The sequence below is a fragment of the Artibeus jamaicensis genome, unplaced genomic scaffold, assembly GCF_021234435.1.
Source record: "Artibeus jamaicensis isolate MK-2021 breed Jamaican fruit bat unplaced genomic scaffold, CSHL_Jam_final contig_447, whole genome shotgun sequence".
NCBI classification, from domain to species: Eukaryota; Metazoa; Chordata; class Mammalia; order Chiroptera; family Phyllostomidae; genus Artibeus; species Artibeus jamaicensis.
The window spans coordinates 3,430,001-3,450,241 of NW_026521834.1; the positions used below are offsets into that span (position 1 = coordinate 3,430,001).

General features: G+C 48.2%; 1 protein-coding gene across 12 annotated transcripts in view; it reads left to right on the top strand.

The window, feature by feature from the left end:
* The window catches only part of KCNN3 (potassium calcium-activated channel subfamily N member 3), a 147,728-nt gene extending 133,710 nt beyond the window's left edge, over positions 1-14,018 (top strand). For 9 of the 12 annotated variants that reach the window (XM_037162453.2, XM_037162458.2, XM_037162461.2 and 6 more), the window contains exons 6-8: positions 515-642; positions 1,166-1,235; positions 5,852-6,175. In XM_037162453.2, coding sequence (XP_037018348.2) covers positions 515-642; positions 1,166-1,235; positions 5,852-6,148 — 495 coding nt within the window. In that variant the 3' untranslated portion in view covers positions 6,149-6,175. Of the gene's footprint in view, positions 1-514; positions 643-1,165; positions 1,236-5,851; positions 6,176-6,343 lie in introns of those variants that run through there. The other 3 variants (XR_005084855.2, XM_037162454.2, XM_037162455.2) reach the window with 3 other exon arrangements.
* The last annotated feature ends 6,223 nt before the right edge of the window (positions 14,019-20,241 follow it).

A 20,241-nucleotide genomic window follows, 5' to 3' on the forward strand; every position in this document is an offset into this window, starting at 1 on the left:
AACAGTCTCGCTGACACCTGTAGTTCCATTTGGTGGGAAAGACTTTCCCTCAAAGAGGGCCGGACAGATCTCCAGCTGATAGGAAATCTGTTTACTCCCCGAATGCAGGAAAGCACCGTGTGCAGGAAGCAGAAGTCTCGGGTAGGGCCGGGACTCTGCCTGCAACGGCGGCAGTGTACATATTTATCTATTCGCAGGGGGCCTGGGGCACCCAGGTCTTGTTAATGCGGCTTGTCTAAATATAGCAGCAGCAGCAGCAGTCCAGGGGCAGCCCTGAGATAATTAGAAAGGAACAGGAAACACCCCTGAAATTCAGGCTCCAGTGCGCTGCGTCCAATACAGGATTAGTAGGAGATGAATTTTAATTATCCATTCTAAGAGTTCATGATTTGATTAAGGAATTAGATCACTGCAGAATTGTTTCCTTATAAAGTAGACTATATCAGCAAACAGAAAAACATGTGCAACTAGGAAAACCAACCTTAGAGCACCTCGCTTTATCCACTTTCCTTAGATCAAGAATGCTGCAGCCAACGTCCTTCGGGAGACGTGGCTCATCTACAAGCACACGAAGCTGCTCAAGAAGATCGACCACGCCAAGGTCAGGAAGCACCAGAGGAAGTTCCTCCAGGCTATCCACCAGTGAGTATTTGGGGGCTGGGACCCCGCAGTGTCTCCTCTGCACTCAGAGGCACAGGCGAAGTGCATCCTCTCCCGCTCAGTGAGCCTGGGGGGGCAGGGACCGGAACACAGGTCGGTCTGTCCACCCGGAGCGCCTGCCGCTGCCAGACACGGGGCAGGCTGATGGGGGAAGAAGCGTAGTGACCAAGTAGAGGATGGAAACAGTTGTTCTTACCTGGAGGTTTGGGGGAACCCTGAAAGGCCAAGAGTACAGCGCCCGAGGTGGAAGGCACAGCTTCGAGGCATAGAAGCCAGAAAACGGTCTGGGAGGAAACCAGAGTGGCTGAAGGCGAGTGTGCGTGGAGACAAGAGCCTGCTTCCCGGGGGGCCCGACAAGCCCTTGGTGCTGGTCAGGTGTCACCCATGTTCGAGGTTCCCACACTGGGTTCCAAAACCAGATGAACTGATGTGAATGTGAGACTGTTTGTGGGACTGACCCAAATAGGCACTGGAAGGCTATGGCTGTTGCAACTCTTTCCCACAGACTGAGGAGTGTCAAGATGGAGCAGAGGAAGCTGAGTGACCAAGCCAACACCCTGGTGGACCTTTCCAAGGTGAGTGGCCAAGTCTGAAGACATGCTAAAGAGGTCTCAGATGCTGGCGTACTGCTCGAGCGTGGCTGTGAAGACGGGCCACGTCCAAACCGCACAGGGCAGGACCGGGAAAGCAAAGAGCAATTCCTGCTTGGTTCAAAAACTATCTAGGTTCAAGTTCTTACCATTTGCAGTCTACTAATGGGTCTTGTCTTTTAAAGCCTGGCATTTGTTTCTTACATTCAATCATTCGGGTTTGTCTTTGCTTGAAATTAATTAGCTGCCCTCTCAAAGTGTCTCAGCAGGCCGCGTTCAGACGAGCTCGAGTTTGCACAGGGCAAAGCACACTGGAGAGAACTGGCTGGGGACGATGGCCATAATGTTGCTGAGGTCACACCTGGGAAAATCCTTCCAGCTTGCTGTTATAATTGGACATTCATGCTCTTGCATCCTTCAGTCGTTACAACCCAGCTGTTATGGCCCCAAATTGGTGGTGGGGTGCATTTCTTTACTTCTCAAGAGGCAAATAGCCAATGATGAATATAGAGATGCGGAAAATGAGAGTCCTCTTTTGAGGACCCCGGGGCTGGATATCACGCCCTCATTCTGCATCCCTGGGACTGAGCTGCTGTAAAGAAACTTGTTCTTTTTTGCAAATCACTGAAGTGAGGGAACCTACGGCTGCCCCGCTGGTGGAGCTGAGTGTGTGGGAGCCACGGAGGTGAGGCCTCCCGCCCCAGCCCCTTCTCCTCACTGACTCCGGATAGAAATTGTGTATCAAGTGTACAGCCCAGGGCCAGGCAAGCAGAATATTCCAGCAGATGCCAATTATCACAGTGGCACACATTCGTCCCCTGGGTAAGCAAGAGAAACTCCCTCAGGCAAATTAAACACCCTTTGAAAAGAGGGTGCAATCAGAGAAATTGCTGGTTGTTGGGCCACGTGCAGGCCCCTCTTTCAGTGAAGGGATGAAGCCAGAGAAGGAGCCTGCCAATCCCCGGGGGGTTGAGAGACTCGTACCAGGGAACGCGTGGCTTGTACGGGAGAAGCCACAGGCCTGTGTGCCTTTGCAGGGGTGCCGAGGTGGAGCACAGGGCTCCGGGGAGCCCGGAGGAGGGACCCCTGTGCTCTGAGGTGTGTCCTGCATCAGAAACCTGCTGGGACTCAGTGTTAAAGTGGAGGCGTTTTATGTTAAGGATACCAGGAGGTCTCCTTCCGGGCAGAACCTCACGGCAGGCCTGTGCTCACACATCAGGAAGGAACGAACTAGAACTGGACCCGAGGAAGCCCTCGCACCCAGGAAATATTCTCTCTGCTCTCTCCTTCTGTTCGAGTGCCTGCTTCAGTCTCGCTCCTTCTCTCACCCTCCCCTTACCTTAGACAGCTTTCTATGCCCCCTGTCTCCACGGCAGACCACAGCAGGCCCCAGTCCAGAGAGTAAGTGTTCTGGTGCTGGCCTCAGGCAAAGACAGCGGGCTGCCTGTTGCTCTTCATTCTGAATCTCAGGAGAAGTGAGATGACTGGCCGCTCTGGGTCATGTGTCCACCCTTAGACCAATCAGCCGTGGCCAGGAAGAGGGTCCTGTAGGGCTAACACCCTTTGAGATGCCGCAATGGCCCAACAACATGCCTCAAGATATTTCTTCTAGGAGTAGCGACGTTTCCTGCCTCATCTCTCAGCTGGCAGGAAGTTCTCCCGGGACGGTCAGGCCACCCCAAGTTTCAAGCCTGCGTTTCTTCAGTGCCACCTGCAGCCTTTCACAGAGGTGGGGCTCAGCGCAGATCAGACTGGGTGAAGCAAAAACCGCAGTGAGCTGGAAAGAGGTTCATATGAATGGGGTGGGGAAAGTGAACATCAGTAATCTGGGAGCCAGTCCCTGGAAAGAAGGGGTGTAGAGGAGAGAGGGTTAACGCCGGGCACAGGGCAGGTCAGCTGCGAGACCTGGCGAGGAGATGAAACTGCCATCCATCTGGGTTTTGTCACTTCCTCCCGGGGGACTCACCCAAGGTTCTGGCAGCAGCTTAGCATATGTCCCATTGATCCACAGTCCCCCTGGCCTCCTGTCACCAAGCAACAAAACAGGGGAGCTGATAGTGCTGTGCTCTCTCTCCGTCTGCACTCTGTCCTTCCTCCTGGCTGCCCACCTCCCTGCCCTGCCCTGTGGTCCCCTCTAGATGAAGAAAACATCACATGACCTCGCGGTGTCCGTTGCTGTGTTGAATACGTGGAGGCAGGACTGGGAGGGCTTGGGCTCTTGGTTTGCTGACTCCAGTTTCCTCAACTGAAAGGTAGGAACAGTTCCTGATGTCCGAGGCTTAAGTGAGCAAATGAGATGCTCTCTGTGAAAATGCTTTGTAACCCACAAAGAGTTTGCAAATGATAGTTCTGATTACGAATCTAGGTGAGGAAACCAAGGTCACAAGGAACAAAATGACTGTCCCGAGGTCACCCCGGACTCAGTCCAGCGCTTTTCAGGGTGCCCCTGTGGCCAGGAGCGTTTGTGGCTTGTACATTCTGGGAGGAGTGGGCACCTTGAGGAGGTTTCTGAAGGTTAATGAAGGGACCACTTTCGCTTCCAGAGCCACCCTCTCCTCTAGGGGTGTCCCGCTCCCCCAAGGGCAGCCCTGCCTTGGTTCTACCTCCGTGACGGCCACTTGTGGGCCCCAGGCAGCTTCTTGTGGGGCACGTCTCACCTGGGAAGGTGTTGCTCAATCTTCAGTCTCTCCTCCCCATCTTCTCTCTGGTTTCTCATATTCGCCACCTTCCTTTTCTCCTCTTCTCACCTTGTTCTTATTCTCCGGGCCCCTGAGAGCACCAGTGGTTCCCATCTTCTGGAATAACTTGAAACTTCAGATGAAATAGGACCGGAGTACCACTGGCAGATGGCCAGAAGCCTCAAGAGCCACAGTACCTAGTGTGGGGGCGGAGCACACAAAGCAAGGGCAACCTGGCCCTCTGCCACTGTGGCCAGAGGGGCACCTGGGAGTGCAGAGATGCCCAAGAACCTTGCTCCCAAGTCTGATGTCACGTGTTACTTTGAGGGAGAGATGTGGCCGTCACATGGAGGAGGGTTCTACACACCAACCCGGGAAGCCAAATCATAATCAGAAAGTTGCCAGATAGAAGTGGAGTCAGAACTAGATGGAGCAGTGGTTGCAGACTGCTTTAACCAGTCCACGCAGTGGTTTAGTCCAGTTCAAGGAATTGAGATTGGGGGATGTTGATGGGAGGGGTGGGTGGTACTTTGGTCTGGTGAGGTGCGAGGGGTGAGGCAGAAGATGACACCCAGGTTTCTGGTTGGGACAACCTGATGGACACCCCCGCCCCCACGGAGACGGGGCTTTGGCGAAGGGCAGGTTCAGGGAGGAAAACGGCACCCTTGACATGAGCTTTCTTTGTTCAGCTCTGCTTCCGACCTGGCTTTAGGACTTAACTCTTGAAGCCCAGTTTATTTTATTACTTTAAAATGTTATTTTATTTTCAGTTCCCTGGAGGCACCCCAGTCTTGCTCTCCTGCTCACATGACCTCTTTTCCATCTGCTCACAGACGCTCACTGAGCACCTGCTGCAGAGCCAGACCCTGGCTGGGCCCGGGCGTCTGCTCTCCTTCACACGCAGGTCTTGGTGGGAAACTCAGAGAAACCTCATGGGTGTATGGCCACAATTGGGGGTGCACAGGGTCTCTCCCCATCAGTAACACTGCCGCCTTGGCTACAGGATGGCGGGGCCAGTGATATTTTACTTGGGCCAGTACTGTATTCATTCACTGGCTCCGCCAACAATTTTTAGTGACAGTCATGTGCACCAGACCCCCCCTGCCTTATATATATTTGTCCATCAAAATTGTTAGTTGAGCATCTCCTGTGTACCAGACACTGTTGGTTCCCTGGGACCCACATCAGTGGACCCAGCAGGCAAACACCCCTTCCTGGAGGACACCAGCAATAGCCCGAAGAAACAGTGAATTTGTTCACGCACTAGAAGGTGGTGTGGAAGACAGAAAGGGCCGAGCAGCGTTAGCGGGGCGGAACGAGGTGCGGGACTGAGCAGGGTGTCAGCGAGGTGGGACTTTTCATTGAGAAAATGATTTTTAAGGGGCACCTGTTGGAGGTAGGGCTGTCAGACGTGGGATGTGGTGGGGGAACCAAGGCTCAGAGAGGTTAAGGGGCCTCAGGGAGGGCACACAATGAATGAAGTGCAGACTTGTCCCTGAACCCTGGCCTGCCAGCCACAAGTCCGTTGCCCTGTCCACTGCCCACCACAGTGCCTGTCTCATCAGCAGCGCCAGGACCATATGAGCTGGGAGGCTGGGCACAATGAGAACACGAGAACAGCTTGGAGACTCTCTCCATTTAAGAAAAAAATGTGCTGCTTCTTTTCCATGTTACATATTCTCTTATATCTTGTTATAATTAATATGCATGACTTTTGTAATGAGGGGGGAAAAAACATTTTTCCCCTTGAGCCGCCGTGTCTCCAGGAAAGTAAGCTGCTGCCTCCTCCTTGAGGCACGAGGCGTGGCCGGCGTGGAAGTTGCTCCCGTCGTAATCGGAGGAGTTTTTCATTTTCCCCATTGCAGAGTTCCCTGTGATGACCTGTCATCTCCCTGTCTCTGGCCTCTCTGCCTCTCTGTACAGATGCAGAATGTCATGTATGACTTAATCACAGAGCTCAATGATCGGAGCGAAGACCTGGAGAAGCAGATTGGGAGCCTGGAGTCCAAGCTGGAGCATCTCACCACCAGCTTCAATTCTCTGCCCCTGCTCATCGCGGACACACTGCGCCAACAGCAGCAGCAGCTGCTGTCTGCCATCATCGAGGCCCGGGGTGTCAGCGTGGCGGTGGGCGCCACTCACACCCCGCTCTCCGACAGCCCGATCGGGGTCAGCTCCACCTCCTTCCCGACCCCATACACCAGTTCAAGCAGTTGCTAAATAAACCTCCCCATTCCGGAAGCATTACCTATAGGTCTTAAGATGCAAATCAACTCTCTCCTGGTCGCTTTGCCATCAAGGAACACTGAGACCAGGGAATGTAAGACAGAGAGACCGAGCTCACTAACCGACTCGTGTTCATTCAGCGTGCTTGGTTCGACATGCCTTGAAACCAGAAATCTAATCTCTGTTTAGGTGCCTCTACTTGGGAGCAGGAAGCTGAGATGACAGGAAGCGACGCCCCTGGCAGGGCCCTTGCTGCAGAGTTGGTGGAGAACAGAAATCCACGCTCAATCTCAGGTGTTCGCCCGGGGGGCGGGGGTCAGACGCACTGACATGGCCGGCAGTGAACCACCCGAAGAGGGGCCCGCTTCGGCAGGGGCGCGTCAGGCGTGGGGAATGGGCTCCTTGCCACTGGGGTCCTCCGCACACCTCTCTCTTTTTCTTTTGTTTGAGGAAACTGCTGGATGACAAAAGGAAAAGAGGGCTGCCCACATGTTGCCCAAACAGGCATTCTTTCTTTCCATATCTTATACAATCGTAAAGCCCAATTTAGACAGAAAAATGAAAAGCCAGATTTTCCATCCAATATCAAAACCCACATAAACCCGTGTGTTTGCGAGTGTGCGCACACACACATACATCCCACACTCAACCCAGGTCTACTCTTGTTTGAACTTGACCCAAATGAAAAGGGACCTGGCACCTTGCCTTGCACACGGTAGGAGTAGTTTGGGTCAGGGCACTCCCTAACTGTGTGCTGAGCTGTTTGAGTCTGACTGTGGGTGCTCTCAGTGCAGGCTGCATGCCGGTGTTGGCCAGGTTCTGAGCTTCACAGGAAACGCGGGTCCTTCAAACACAACACAGGTTGCTCCATCCTGGGTGTGCACCATGTTTGCTTGGTTTGAGATGATGCCGTTGGCATTCTGGACAGACAAGCGGCCTTCTAAAAATGGCAGCTTTGCAGAGCTTTCTTCTTATATCCCAACAAGTCATGTTCCTGTGGAGCACACGACCAGGTGTGTGCGTGTGAGGGATGGGGACAGGACCTGCGCATACGTGTGCCTCCACATGCACTGACAAGTGCAACCCAGTCACACCCGAGTGCTGTCTGGGGGTTTGCTCAGCTCGGTTTACCCAGCAACAGGTTCCCAAATCCAGATGTTAGGGCTACAGGGCGGTCGGTGCCTCCTGGGGTCCCTTCTACCTGACCTGAAACCACCTCCGAATGAAAGGCTCTGAGAATTAAGGGAGCCCCTAGGGACTTGGGGGTCAAGCAGGTTGACACAGATGCATGGATTTGTCAGTAGCCTGTCCCTGCTGTGCCGTGTTAACCTTGGTGCAAAACTCTCCTAACATCTCTCAAACTCCAAGAGACTCCAGAAACATCAAGATCCAGTGTAGGGACAGGCCTTGCGAAGAGTGGCCTGTGGAGGCACAGTCATTTCATTGCTCCCAGACCTGCCCACACATCACACGTGTGGTGTGAAAGCCACCGTGCTATTCGTTGCTTTCTCATTCGGAGGTCTTTGACTTCCATTTGCGGGGAGTTAAGTGGTACTGCACGGAGCTTTCATCTGTTTGGGGCAAAACGAGACTGCTGTGTGTGTGTGGTTCCCTGCCGGGTCCCCCTCTGTGCGGGGACGTCGTCACCCTTCCAAAGGCCGTGTGGGCTGCGCAGGCTCCTCTTCAGCAGGCTGGGCCTGGTCTTCAAAGAACAGGATCAGTTGAAGGTAGATGACCCTGGGACTAATGCCACTCTTTCAAAAAGATCTGGGCTCTTGCTAAACTTCTTTTATCTATTTTATTGCTGTTGCCGTTCATTTAATGGTCTCATGTTTATTATGACAGTCCCTTTGAACATTTTCATTGGTTGTTTTGAATACCACAGATGCCACACTTGCTGTTGGCTTTTTTTTACTTGTTCTTTTAACTATTGACTACCTGAAAGATCCCTCTCTTTTATGTCCCAAGGATGGCGCCCCTGTTTTCAGTGACAGCTCAGCTGATCAGATCAGCAGATGTGTAAACAGATGAAATAACCATGCGTTTCTTTGTGGCATCAGTTTCATTTCACAAGGTGAAGGCCACTGACAGGTCAGGCTGGGAGTGCCAGTTCTGGTCATTTAAGCTACAGACCCCCACTTTCAGTTTCCGTTTGTACTTTCCAGTGAGCCGCAGCCCTGCGGTGTGTGCGCGCACGTGCACATGCACACGCACACGCACACACATGGCACTTCCGTCCCATTTCCAATGAATGCTGCGCAAGACCACACCGCCACTCCCCTACCCAAAAGTGTGCGCAGACCGTCACTGACCCACCCCCATCTGTGGATGATTCTTTGATCCATCATGAATGTTGTGCACTTAGTTAAACCCCCAAAGACCAAGCTAGCGACACTAATAAAGGGCATGGCTGGATTCATTTCCAGTACCGGTAGCCACTGATGTCCTAGAAACACATGGACATTTGGGGCATGAGTTGACCTATTGGTAGTGCAATAGCTATGTATTGTTGGCAAAAGAATACTTACTCTTTCCCAAAAACGTGGTCAAATTTGCATGTTGATCCTACAATGGTAAATGGAAGGCTGCTTCTCTGCACCAGTAATTCAACTTTATGTGGGAAGTTACCCATTCTCCTGCAAGTACAATCAACCCTTGATGACTTAGCTATCAGTTACCCAGGGTGTAGCTCACCCAGCCATTCCTCCCACAGCCAATCTTTTGGCTGATCCCACCGGGCCTCAGCATCGCAGTCAGATGGACAGAGGGGACAGGTGGATCTCATACCAGGCCTTCTTGTTCCTCATTTTCACGTTTGACAATGGAGGAGGTTTCATTATCTACTGAAGAAGTGGCCATCTGTAAAAACTGTGAGTTACGATAACCTCACTCCAATATGGAACTGGTTGAGTTCTGCCTGCTCCTGGAAAGCTGACCCAGTGGCAGAGCCCCTACTCCAACCTCTCTGATGACTTAGTGACAGGTCATAGTGCCCTAATGTTCCCTAAAATATCAAGACACTTGAATTAAAAATACAGGGCCACCCCCTCATTGCTTAAGCCATATTATAGCTCCATGTACTGTAAAGTCAGGGATGTACTGTGATATTTAAGACCACTAATCTCAGTGGAATTTCAGGACATAGCGTCAGTTGGTAAATCTTACCAGACTAGGGGCTCACTCCTCCTTAGATTGAAGTCCAAATAAAAGTCACCTTTGGCTCAAAGGCCACCTATATATGACAATCACAAATAAATTGTCACAAAATATCAATGATCTGCTCTTGCCATGCTCATAATATAACTTCATGAATTCATATCTTCAGAAATGCTTAATATAATTTAAAAGAGCAAGAGGGGTGAGGCCCTGAGTCATTACTACCTAGTGACATCAGCAGGCACCTCGTAGCTGGAGGTGCAGAAAGTGGGCACATGCCAGCCAGCCCTCGTGCCGAGCAGGTGCCAGCTCTCGTTGTTCTTGTAAGAGCAAGAAGGAGCAGCATGAAAGAAATAATGACTTCATATACTTGAGGATTTCCCCCTTAGATTTTCAGTAATTTCCTTGTAAGTAACGATGGAAAAGAAGAAAACTAGAAAGTCAGAATCATAATAAATAAAATCCTAACACTGCATCCAAATCTTTGGCTGATAAATATCACCACCTCATACCTCCACTTATTTGTACTTAAAATGAAGATAATAGTGAATGTTCTTAAGTACAAAATATTCAATAGATTTAAAAAATGGAATCACTATTGTCATCAACAACAAACCGGATGACTGTTTCATCCACACCTTGATGTTATGTCTGAAGGCAATCAATAGTTACCAAAAAGTAATTATTATGTATCAACTAGGTAATGAGATGAACAGGGAGAAATATAGCAGGAGCACTCGGTCCCAGGACCCCTCCCCTCTGCAGAGTGCGCCTCAACACACAGCGCCCCCCAAACTAGGAATCAGTGTTTCAGCCCAGACATGGTGTCACCCCACCACAGCACCATGAACGCACTGCACTACCAGTAGGTTACTGCTCTTTTTAAGTTACTGCTTTCAAATCCTGAAACATGTCCCTAGTTCTATACGGTCATTCCACTTCCCTGGAAGTCGCTGAGAAGCAGATTAGGACCCGCTAGTGGGTGTTTCGCTGTCTCTGTGGACTCCGCAGTGTTTGGTTTCGGTACCTGAGCTATCTGGTGGGTTCCTCGTAGGCACAGAGCAGCCCCTTCCCTCGCCCTGCAGCTCAATGATGCCCTGGACAACATCCCTTCCTCCTCTACTGCAGCCAAAGTAATCATTGTAACAATGGGATTACTGATACCGCTAAGAAAGGAGTGTCCCAGGGATAGCAATAGGAACTGTCTGCCTCTGGTACAGAATATATTAGTAGTAGGTGAGCGCTCTTCACCCTGAAAGCTTATGCCAGGTTGCATGAATAGAAATTAACATTAAACTCCTGTGGACAAGTAATATGTAGATTTTTGCTGAAATAGACTGAAGCTCATTAAAACGTATTCAGTGCAATGGTAGATAAATATATACAGACTAGAGAAATAATAACTGTGATCTTTTTTTTTACACCATTACTGGAAGCACCCAAACATGAACTGGAGTTCCCTCTGAACAAAACCATCATCAGATCTTCAACGTGTGACCTCTAATCTAGGTGCCAAGCAACACTTACTTACACACCTGAGAAATGCATTGTGGAAGCTGTAATCCTGGACCTGAACCATGAAACAAACGAAAGGGACATTGTGACCAATCAAGCTGATGGAGGAAAAGCACAAGATTCAACATCAACCTGAAGTTAGGATCCCAAAGAAATGCTGAATTTATAGCAAAAAAAAAAAAAAATCAATGACAAATCAAATAACAAACCCAATGAGAATACCTGACATCCAGATCCACGGACGAAGGACAGGGAATAAATGACAGTCTCTAGCTGTGTCACACTATTCCAGTGTTTGAATCCCAATCAGCACCCGTTCGCCTTCACCGACTCGGCTTTCCATGGCGCAGCAGCTTGGTCCTGGTCCCCGCCTCCCGCTCTGCGCCGGCGGCCGGACGCGAACCACGGAAGGGAAGCTGGGGTGCCGAGGGAGGAAACGTTTTTTCATGGAGAACTCAGAAACTGAAGTGTTTATATTCAGAACCAGATGAGCTTCAACATGAATTTGCATCTTGCCTCTGTACCGCTTGCTATTTTTTAATGATAGGAGAAAGCATATCAGTTTATTTTAAATATAAAATATATTGCTATATTACAAAATATATTGTAACTTTCAGTTAACGTTTTGTATCAACTGGTCTTTGGCAGGCCGAGTGTCCGCCTGCTGCCCAGCCGCTGTTTCTGAGTACACATCACCGCTAGCGGTGCCGACCCCAGAACAGGGTCCTCAGACCTGACTATTAGAGACAAAAGAGCATTATTCCAAGCCCAGAAGAATCATTCTACCCTAAATTCTACCAAGCCATTCCAGAAGAGGGTTTTAAAAGCCATCACTCCTTTCGTAGCCGTACGAAGCCAGTTTAATCAAAGTGCAGGCTCTTTCTATGTAAAGCCAAGGCCCTCATTACATGAATTATATGTCTCCAACTCAGCCGACCAGTTTTTCCTTTGTCGGTGTCAGATTTGGGCATAAGGAAGAGTATCATTCTCCGGTGACACAAAAGACTCACAGTTCTAGGCATTGCGATTTTCTCTGAGTCAGAGTAGACATGGGCACTCGGCTGCACCGGGCCCAGCGGGAGCCCGTGTGTGCATGTGCTTTTCTGAATGGCAGTGGCAGCGCCTCGAGGGGAGCAGGGGGCGAGGTGCCCACTGTGTACCCGCAGCGGGGAGCACGGCTCCTAAGGGAATGACGGAGGGGGCGGGACAGCACAGCAAGACCCCACAAGGGCTTCCTTTTCTATTAGTTTACTCTAGTTGGGAGGAAAGAAAGAGCTCAATCTAGATGTTTTCCTTTATTGGCAAAATTGGAGGAAATTCTCTGCTTAAGCAACTATGAAATTCATTGCCCTCCTCCGATCAGCCGAGACACAGAGAATTTCTCCCTTCCTTTGAGTGACAGAGGGGCTAGATGAGAACCAGCTACGTAGGTTATGGAACAAAGATTTCCTGGAAGCTACGGGCCTCCTCCCGAGGAGGGCGCTCGCTCAATAGCATCACTTCGGGGTGACATTATCCGAGTGCAAACCATGTAGCATCAGAGTCGAGTCAACTGAGTGTGCTCATCTCTTCCTTTCACAAACCCTGGAAACACACACAGACAGACTGGCAGTGCAGATCAGCGGGGCTTCTCCTGGGAGAAAGGCTGGAGTCCTCTTAAACTTCCATTTATTTGAGCCGAAATGTACACAAGGCTTGGTCCTCAATGGTGTTAGTTATTCATGTTCCCCGAAGGACAAATATCTGAGTGCCCAGCCTCAACCTGCACATGCAGCTGAGACCGGCCTTGCACGCACGTTGCCCGCACTTGCTCCGATTGAACTGCCTTCCCTCGGGTCTGCACTGCCCCTCTGTTGCACGTAGGCTGAGCTCTACCAAAGCCATGAGAACTCCAGGGCACCTGCTTTCGGCAGGGTTCTCGCCACTGGGTAATGGAAATCAGTTTATTCTCAGTTTTATAATTGACTGATGAATGTACTGGTGGTAATTTATTTGTCTCTTTATATTTTTCTGTCACTAAATAGAACTGAACTGTCTTTTTTGCTAAGAGTCGGACTAAGACTCTTACATCTCTAGAAAGGGAGTGTATTCTAATGTTCCCCTCAAGGTTACTATTCAGTCTAGGTCAAGGAAACCAATGGACATTCCTGACTTGAGGAAAGCAGACGTCTTGACAATGATTCAGGTGTGTGGTTGCTCACTGACCATCGCTACTCAAGGTGTGGGCCGCAGGCCAGCAGCATCAGTACCACCTGGCTCTGCTGGTTAGCAATGCAGGGCCTCAGGCTGCACACCAGACCCACAGCATCAAGTGCGGTGCCTTCGCACGGTCTTCAGTGGTCTGTGGACACAGTAAATACTGAGAAGCACTGGCCTTCCCACCCAGCACTCATGATCGACCTCCTCAGTAATCAGAAAATTGAACCATTTCTTCCTTTTGCAGAATTATTTGATGAAGTACATTGTCCCGTGTGACCATAAGGTTAAAAACAAATCCACCTTAAAATTCTACTTGAGGTCATATAGCTTGGGTGGTGCGCGAAAGAGAGTGTCTTTCTCCAGTCTAATTTTATAAAGCTCGCTTCATAGCTTTGAGCCACCTCAGAGCCCCTGGTCAGGGTTTTCACTGTGGCCAGTGCTGGCAGGTGACCCCTCAGGGCAGGTGCCGGGAAGGTCTGCTCAGCCCAGTGCAGACACAGGGCCCCTTCCCTGGGAAACCCCCTCCCGGCAGCGGGAACTCTCCTCCCAGGAGGAAACTAGGAAGGAGTTAGTCTAACCATCCAGAAACATTCCTGATCTCTTCTTAAACCAACTCCCTTATACATTACAGCAACCAGGGACACTCTGAGGTGAGCAAGGAAAGATAGGAACTGTGATATTGGCGCCAAAATTGATATGTACCCAGAAACAGTTATGTTCTAAATTAATGGCTTTAACCTGTTCATTGTAAAAAGTGCCTTGGACTTCAATCTAAAGAGGTCAGTATAAATATATGTGTGTGTGTGATGTATGTAGGCAGATATTTACATATGTATACATACATAGGTGCACACACATATACCTGCACATTCATATATAATATATACATACAGATATAAACGCTTCATAATATATTATATTGCTGTTTGCAGCTCCATTTCTTTTGTCTGTTATGTTTATTTGTTCAGTGAGATCTTTACATAGAGAGGTTCTATTCAGGACATTGATGTATTTTTTTGTTTGTTTTTTACTTTTTATTAAAAAGGTAAAGGATAATTTAAAAAAAGTCAAGTGCCTGAAGGTTTTTTTTAAAGATTTTATTTATTTTTAGGGAGGAGGGAAGGGAGGGAGAAAGAGAGGGAGAGAAACATTGATCAGTTGCCTCTCACACGCACCCCAACCAGGGACTGCGCCCCTGCAACCCAGGCATGTGCCCTGACCAAGAATCGAACTGGCGACCCTTCAGTTTACAGGATGACGCTGAACCAGCTGAGCCACACATGCCTGAAGGCTTTGAATGGAGCTGTGGTCAACTTTCTCAGGTCACAAAAGAGGAAACTGTTTTTCTTCTGGAAAACATTTTTCTGTTTCAGCAACTTTGTTTTCCCTTGGCAGGAGGGCATAAACAAGAATGGTTAAAGTGATTTGGTAATTTCATTATAATCCATTTCTGTGGTCCCCATAATGCAACAGGAGAGATTTTATTCAGTCTGGTGGCCGTGTCTTTTCAGGCATCAGCATCGGAAAGGCTTTGCCTTTAGATGCTGTGCATGGTTTTGTCAGCACAAGGGAGACTAAAGTTGCAGGAGCAGGGATTGGACCAGCTCTCAATATAGCTTCTCTCCAGCCACACACACAGAAGGATGAGGGGAAGTTCCTTTCACCAGGGGCGCCCCAGTAGACTTTCTGGGGCTCCGCACCCTGTTAGCCGAAGGTCTTCTCTTTCTATGGTGTGACAGCTTGCAAGGGACCATCCTCTCTGGTTAGAAGCCCCCCCAGAACTCCAGGGGAGTCACCAGGTTTTCAGTGCTCTGCTCATGAGCTCAAGGAGGCAGTTTTTCCTTTAAGCCAACTCAATCTTCTCTCTAGCTCCCTGCCCAAGTGGTGACCACGCCCATTCCCACTGTCAATCAGAAGAGACACTTCAAAACAACGGAGGGGACTGGGAAAACAACAGGTCTCTCCAGCCGTCTCCACAGCTGCAGCCACACTCCCGGCCATGAGAGGGAAATCAAGCCCCCCCTGCCAAAATAAAGCCCCCCACCCTCACTTTTCCCAAGAATTTTCCTGTAGCTCTAGGCCAAAATAATAATGATGATAATGATAATAATAATAATAATGCAATTTAGGTGCCTTCAGAAACAATCTCTAATATTTGGGATTTTTTCTAAGTTAGTAGACCCAAAAATGTTTTAAAAAATACATGTAGCTGCATTTCTGCTGCTATTCATTCCTTGAAGCCCTCCTCCAGAAATTCCTTATGATGGATACAATTACCAACTCAGCGATTACCAGGCAAAATTCTTAGTACTTATAAACAATGCCTTTCATCCAAGGACCTCGACTATCAAAAAGTTAGTTGTCACGCAGTGAGGTGAATGACAATATTATTCCAGTTCCTCAAATGGGAGAATTGAGCTAGAGGAAATTGAGCAGAAAATTCAACCTATGTTCTCAGAACATTTGGGGAGTGAACAGAAACTTGGTGGCTCAAATTCTATGGCTGGCCACCTTTGGGTGAGTAAGTGGGTGGGCCACCCGGGAACAGGGCCCCTGGAACCAGTCCCCACTTTAGCAGGGCCGGATCGCCCCGGTATCGATGGCAGTTGAGCCAGGAGACTGGCCCTGTCCACACACAGACACTCCATGAGCTTCGATGCCCAACTCTGCTTTAACAACCTAGGGAGAAAGTGAGAACCGCTCCGCAGGTGAGCAGCTGGCCATCAGCATGCGGTGCATGCTGAGGTGGGCTCGCAGCCATGATCACATACAGGATCAGGCGGTTAAACACCACAGTCACTCCACGTACCTGAGCAGAGGTGCTGAGCCTTTGCTTCCCACTACAATCATCTCGGAAGCTTTTGAAAACACCCCAGTCCCAGCCCTCAGCCCCCGAAGTTCAAAAAGTGGAGTCTGCCTGGCTCCTGGGCATTGTCCTCAAGCCCTGCAGATAGTTCTAGGGGCACCCAGAGCTTGCTGAGTTGAGATTCACCCCTCTGGCTCCCAGCCTGGCAAGTGCTCCCCAAAATGTCTACCCTCCCCTGAGTTGATGAGGAGTGGTGGGGGAGGGGAAGTCAAGGTGAAGGGGGCAAGATTTGGATAAAGATGGCGATTTGCTCGCAGCTCCAGTTTTGGACGCCTGAACCTGTGCTAATTTGCATTCAGGCTCCACAGGCATTGGCAAACAATGCTGCCAGATCATTATTCATTCAGGACTTCTCTGGCTTGCTGCTGCAGCCTTCTGCTTTCTCCTGGCACTCGGTCTGCCTGGGCTTAATGTCTTTCTTTGGCCTATGCTTTGGGCAAGGATAGGGGGAGGCCATCCCGACATTTTTCATTAGGCTAAGAACGTTGAGATTAAAAATGTCTTTGCTAGCAGGTGTCTGACTAAACCTAACACTAAAATAGTTAGGTAACCTGCCAGGCTACACACATTGGTCTTTTCCTAACTATATTTAACCATTAAATAAAGTGTTGATTTCAATCTTAAAGAAAACTTGACCCATTATTACATTATTCCTGGCTGTGAAAGCTGCAAAAACAGGACGTTAGGACTCAGCAGAGGGTCTGGTTCTCTGAACCGAATTCAGTTCTGCTGAACTCAGGGCCTCCTGATGAAGCCCCCCGCCTGCAGTTCAGACTGAGATCCGGCCACTGGGGAAACTCAGAAACTCCTCTGGCATCTGGGGGAAAGCCCTTTTGCGTGCCACGACCCTTACCTTACACAGAGGGGATGGAGGGCCAAGAAAAGGGATTGGCCCAAAACCAAGCGGAGAATTGGGGCAGAAACTGGACGGAGCGTTGTCATAGTGTTGAGAGACCTTCTGCGGTGCTGTATGGAGAGTGGAGGCCTGCCCACAGCCTTGCCCTGTTCTTCCTAGTTTCATCAGTTTTGCAAATGTTATATAAAAGCAAAAGGTCCCTGCCTCCCCTCGACACGTACACGTTCACGCACATGCAGAGACACACACACACTCCACACATTATCAGTCTCTCACCGAACAGAGGTGCACATTGTGATTGGCTGAATTAATTCATGTGTTTTATATTCCAGATGCATTGATCATTTTCAAATTTATCTACTTGCCTTTAGTTTAAAGAATTTAGAGCTAATACTTGCAAATGTACCAACCACCCCCACACTGGTTAGGAAACATTAAATTAGATTATTAAAATAATGTAATTTTATATCCAGCATTAAAGAGGATTATGCTAATGCTGGTCAAGGTTATTAATCTTTATTTCTGTCACTACTGCAAATAGTACATGAAGATTAGCCAAAATTAGCTTAATCTGTTTTTTGTAGAGTGAATTTAAAATTTTCACTTTATTTTTTCTGGGGACAAGTCACACTTAATAGCATCTCTTAAGATGCAGTCCTGTCCCCTAGAAAACCAAAGGTGGAAAACAAATGCAGTATGTTCCTACTGCCTACAGGCAATTTCCTCTTCACTGAGGCAAGTTTCTTTCCAAATCTGTTCTACCTCCTACTTCCAACAGTGGGGTATCACTTAAAGCAATCAAGTACTTCTCAAGGAAGAATACGTGCGGCAGCAGGGCACCCACACCCCAGCCACTCGCGGGGAAATGTCAGGCCCTCTGCGGGCTCCTGTGCTCCGTGTGGCTCAGTTGCCCTTTCTCTGAACACCCTCTTCCCCTCCTACCTCTTGAAAGGAGAGGGTAGAACACGGCTCAGTCAGAACTTCGGAATTTAGGAATTCTGATGAATGCTCGGGATTTTCTAGAGAATTTTTAAGAACGACAATGCGAATTTGGGGACCTAGGGCCCTGTTTAGTTTGGGTTTAAATGAGAAGATGATCATCCAGCTTTGTCTGAACGTCTGCAAGAGAAACCGACATCCTCGGGTCTTACGCCAGGAACGCAGTGACAGAGCTACAGAGCACGTTTACTCATTCCCGCCCCGGCATCCTTTCCTCCAACTCCGGGCCAGCATTTGGTGGATTCCCGCTCCTCCGTCTCCACCATGCATTTGGGTGGGATCGATCCTTCTTCTTGCAGACCCATGGTTGGCCATGACGGGCTTCAGACAAATAGAGAATTTCATTAACCCTCACTACACAGTGGACACATGGCCCAGCCCAGGCCAACACAGGCAAAGGACCCCCAGAGCCCAGAGCATGGGCAGCAGCTACCAGAAAAGATGGTCTTCCCGAGGAAGGTGTGGTATAAGGAGTTTGTCAGGAACTGACGGGACTGCGCAGTTTCATGAGGGGAGAGGGTGGAGTTGACAGGGGCCACCCTGCAGAATATGAGGATGAAACCAAGACTACAGAAAACGGAGAGGAAAAGGAGAGAGAAATGAGGACCTTGGTGACATCCTTTGAGCCACTGAATTTTCTAATTGCCTAAGCCAGTAACTTTGCTGTAGCAAAGCCATTTGGCAGTGGATTTTCTGCCACATTCAACATAGAGTTCTGGTGGAGAACCACCAAACTTCCGTACCCTTTTCTGATTTCCTGGAGGAGTAGTCAGAATGAAAATTAAAGGGATGTGCTTCTTCAGTAGTTCTGATATTAAAGGTTTAAAACGCAAAAACTAAATGGAGCAACAAGAAAATAGGGAATGCCAAAATGCACGGTAGGGTGTGTCTTGATCACCTGGGTGGGAAGGTGATGGAGGCAGGAAGAGCCACAGAACGAGATTCTGTTAAATGAACCAAATGGTTCTTATGAGAAGGGAATGAAAAGGCGGCCAGGCCAATGTGGCTCAGTTGGTTGGGCATCATCCAGCAAATGGAAAGGTCGCTGGTTTGATTCCCAGCGGAGACACACGCCTAGGTTGCGGCATAGGTCCCAGTGGAGGTGCGTACCAGCACATACAGAAGGCAAGTCAGTGTTTTTCTCTCACATCGATGTTCCTCTTCCTGCCTTTCTCCCTCTCTCCAAAATCAAAAATAAAAATGAGCCCTGGCTGGTATGGCTCAGTAGATGAAGCACTGGCCTGCCAACCAAAAGTTGCCAGTTTGAATCCCAGTCAGTGCATATACCTGGGTTGCAGGCCAGGTCCCTCGCTGGGAGCGTTCAAGAGACAACCCATGTATCTCTCGCACACTGATGTTTCTCTCCCTCTCTTTCTCCTTCCCTTCCCCTCTTTTTAAAGGTAAATAAATTTTTAAAACTTTGAGAAAATAAAAATTTTTTAAATTTTAAAAGAGATTAAAGAGGCAATCATCTACCAGATAGGAGTGATGAGTGAGTAAGAGTGATCCAGCCATTGTTCGGGAGGAAGGGAGACATCAATAACTTTAGAGTTTTATAATTATAACTGCAAAGTAATCAATAACATAATTGAAAGAGTCTATAACTTCCAAACCAGTAGAAGTTGAAAAACTGAAAAAAAAAAAAACATTCAGAAGGAGAAATAAAACAGAAAAGGTGGAATGAAGTGAAAGAACAAAACAAAATGGAATAATTACATCCAAATATTTTTGTGATCACAGTGAAAACCAGGCACTAAATACTCCAAGCAAAAGAAAAGGACTGTCAGACTAAACGCTTTAAATTAGCCAAATAAATGCAAATTATAAGACACATCTACATCATAAAAATGAAGAAAAATGGAAACAAAAAAGTGAGTGTAGCTATGTAAATATCAGGGGAAACAGACTTTAAGGTAAAAAACACTGAGTTTGCCAAGAAAATATATCAACTCTAAATTGACATTTTGGTCATTTAGCCTCAAAATCCATGAAACAAACATTTATGAAACTACAGCAAATCGCAGACAAAACCATAATCATAGTAGGAAATTTTAACACATCTCTCTGATTAAGATCAGACAAAAAATAGAAAAGGACAGAAAGTTTGAATGACATAATTAATAATCAGAAAATCTATAGTATACACTTTTTCTAAGTATACAGAACATTAATGTAAATTGACCATTTAATGGGCCACAAAGCCACGTCAACCAATTTTAGAGGGCGGTTACTGCCCAAACAGCATTCTCTGACTACAGCACAACATGTACTAAATGTCAGTAAAGAAATTGTAACAAAAATTCCTTTGGAAATTCAGAAACATAAATAATTCATGAATAAATAATAATGAAAATTTTTAATATATAAAATAGAACTTGAATAAAAATATGGTTCAAAATGAGTTGAATGTAAATTTAAGGAAAGCAGAATGAATGACTAGGGATATGAACAAAAATTAATTAAATAGAAAACAAACACACATTAGATAAGATTTTA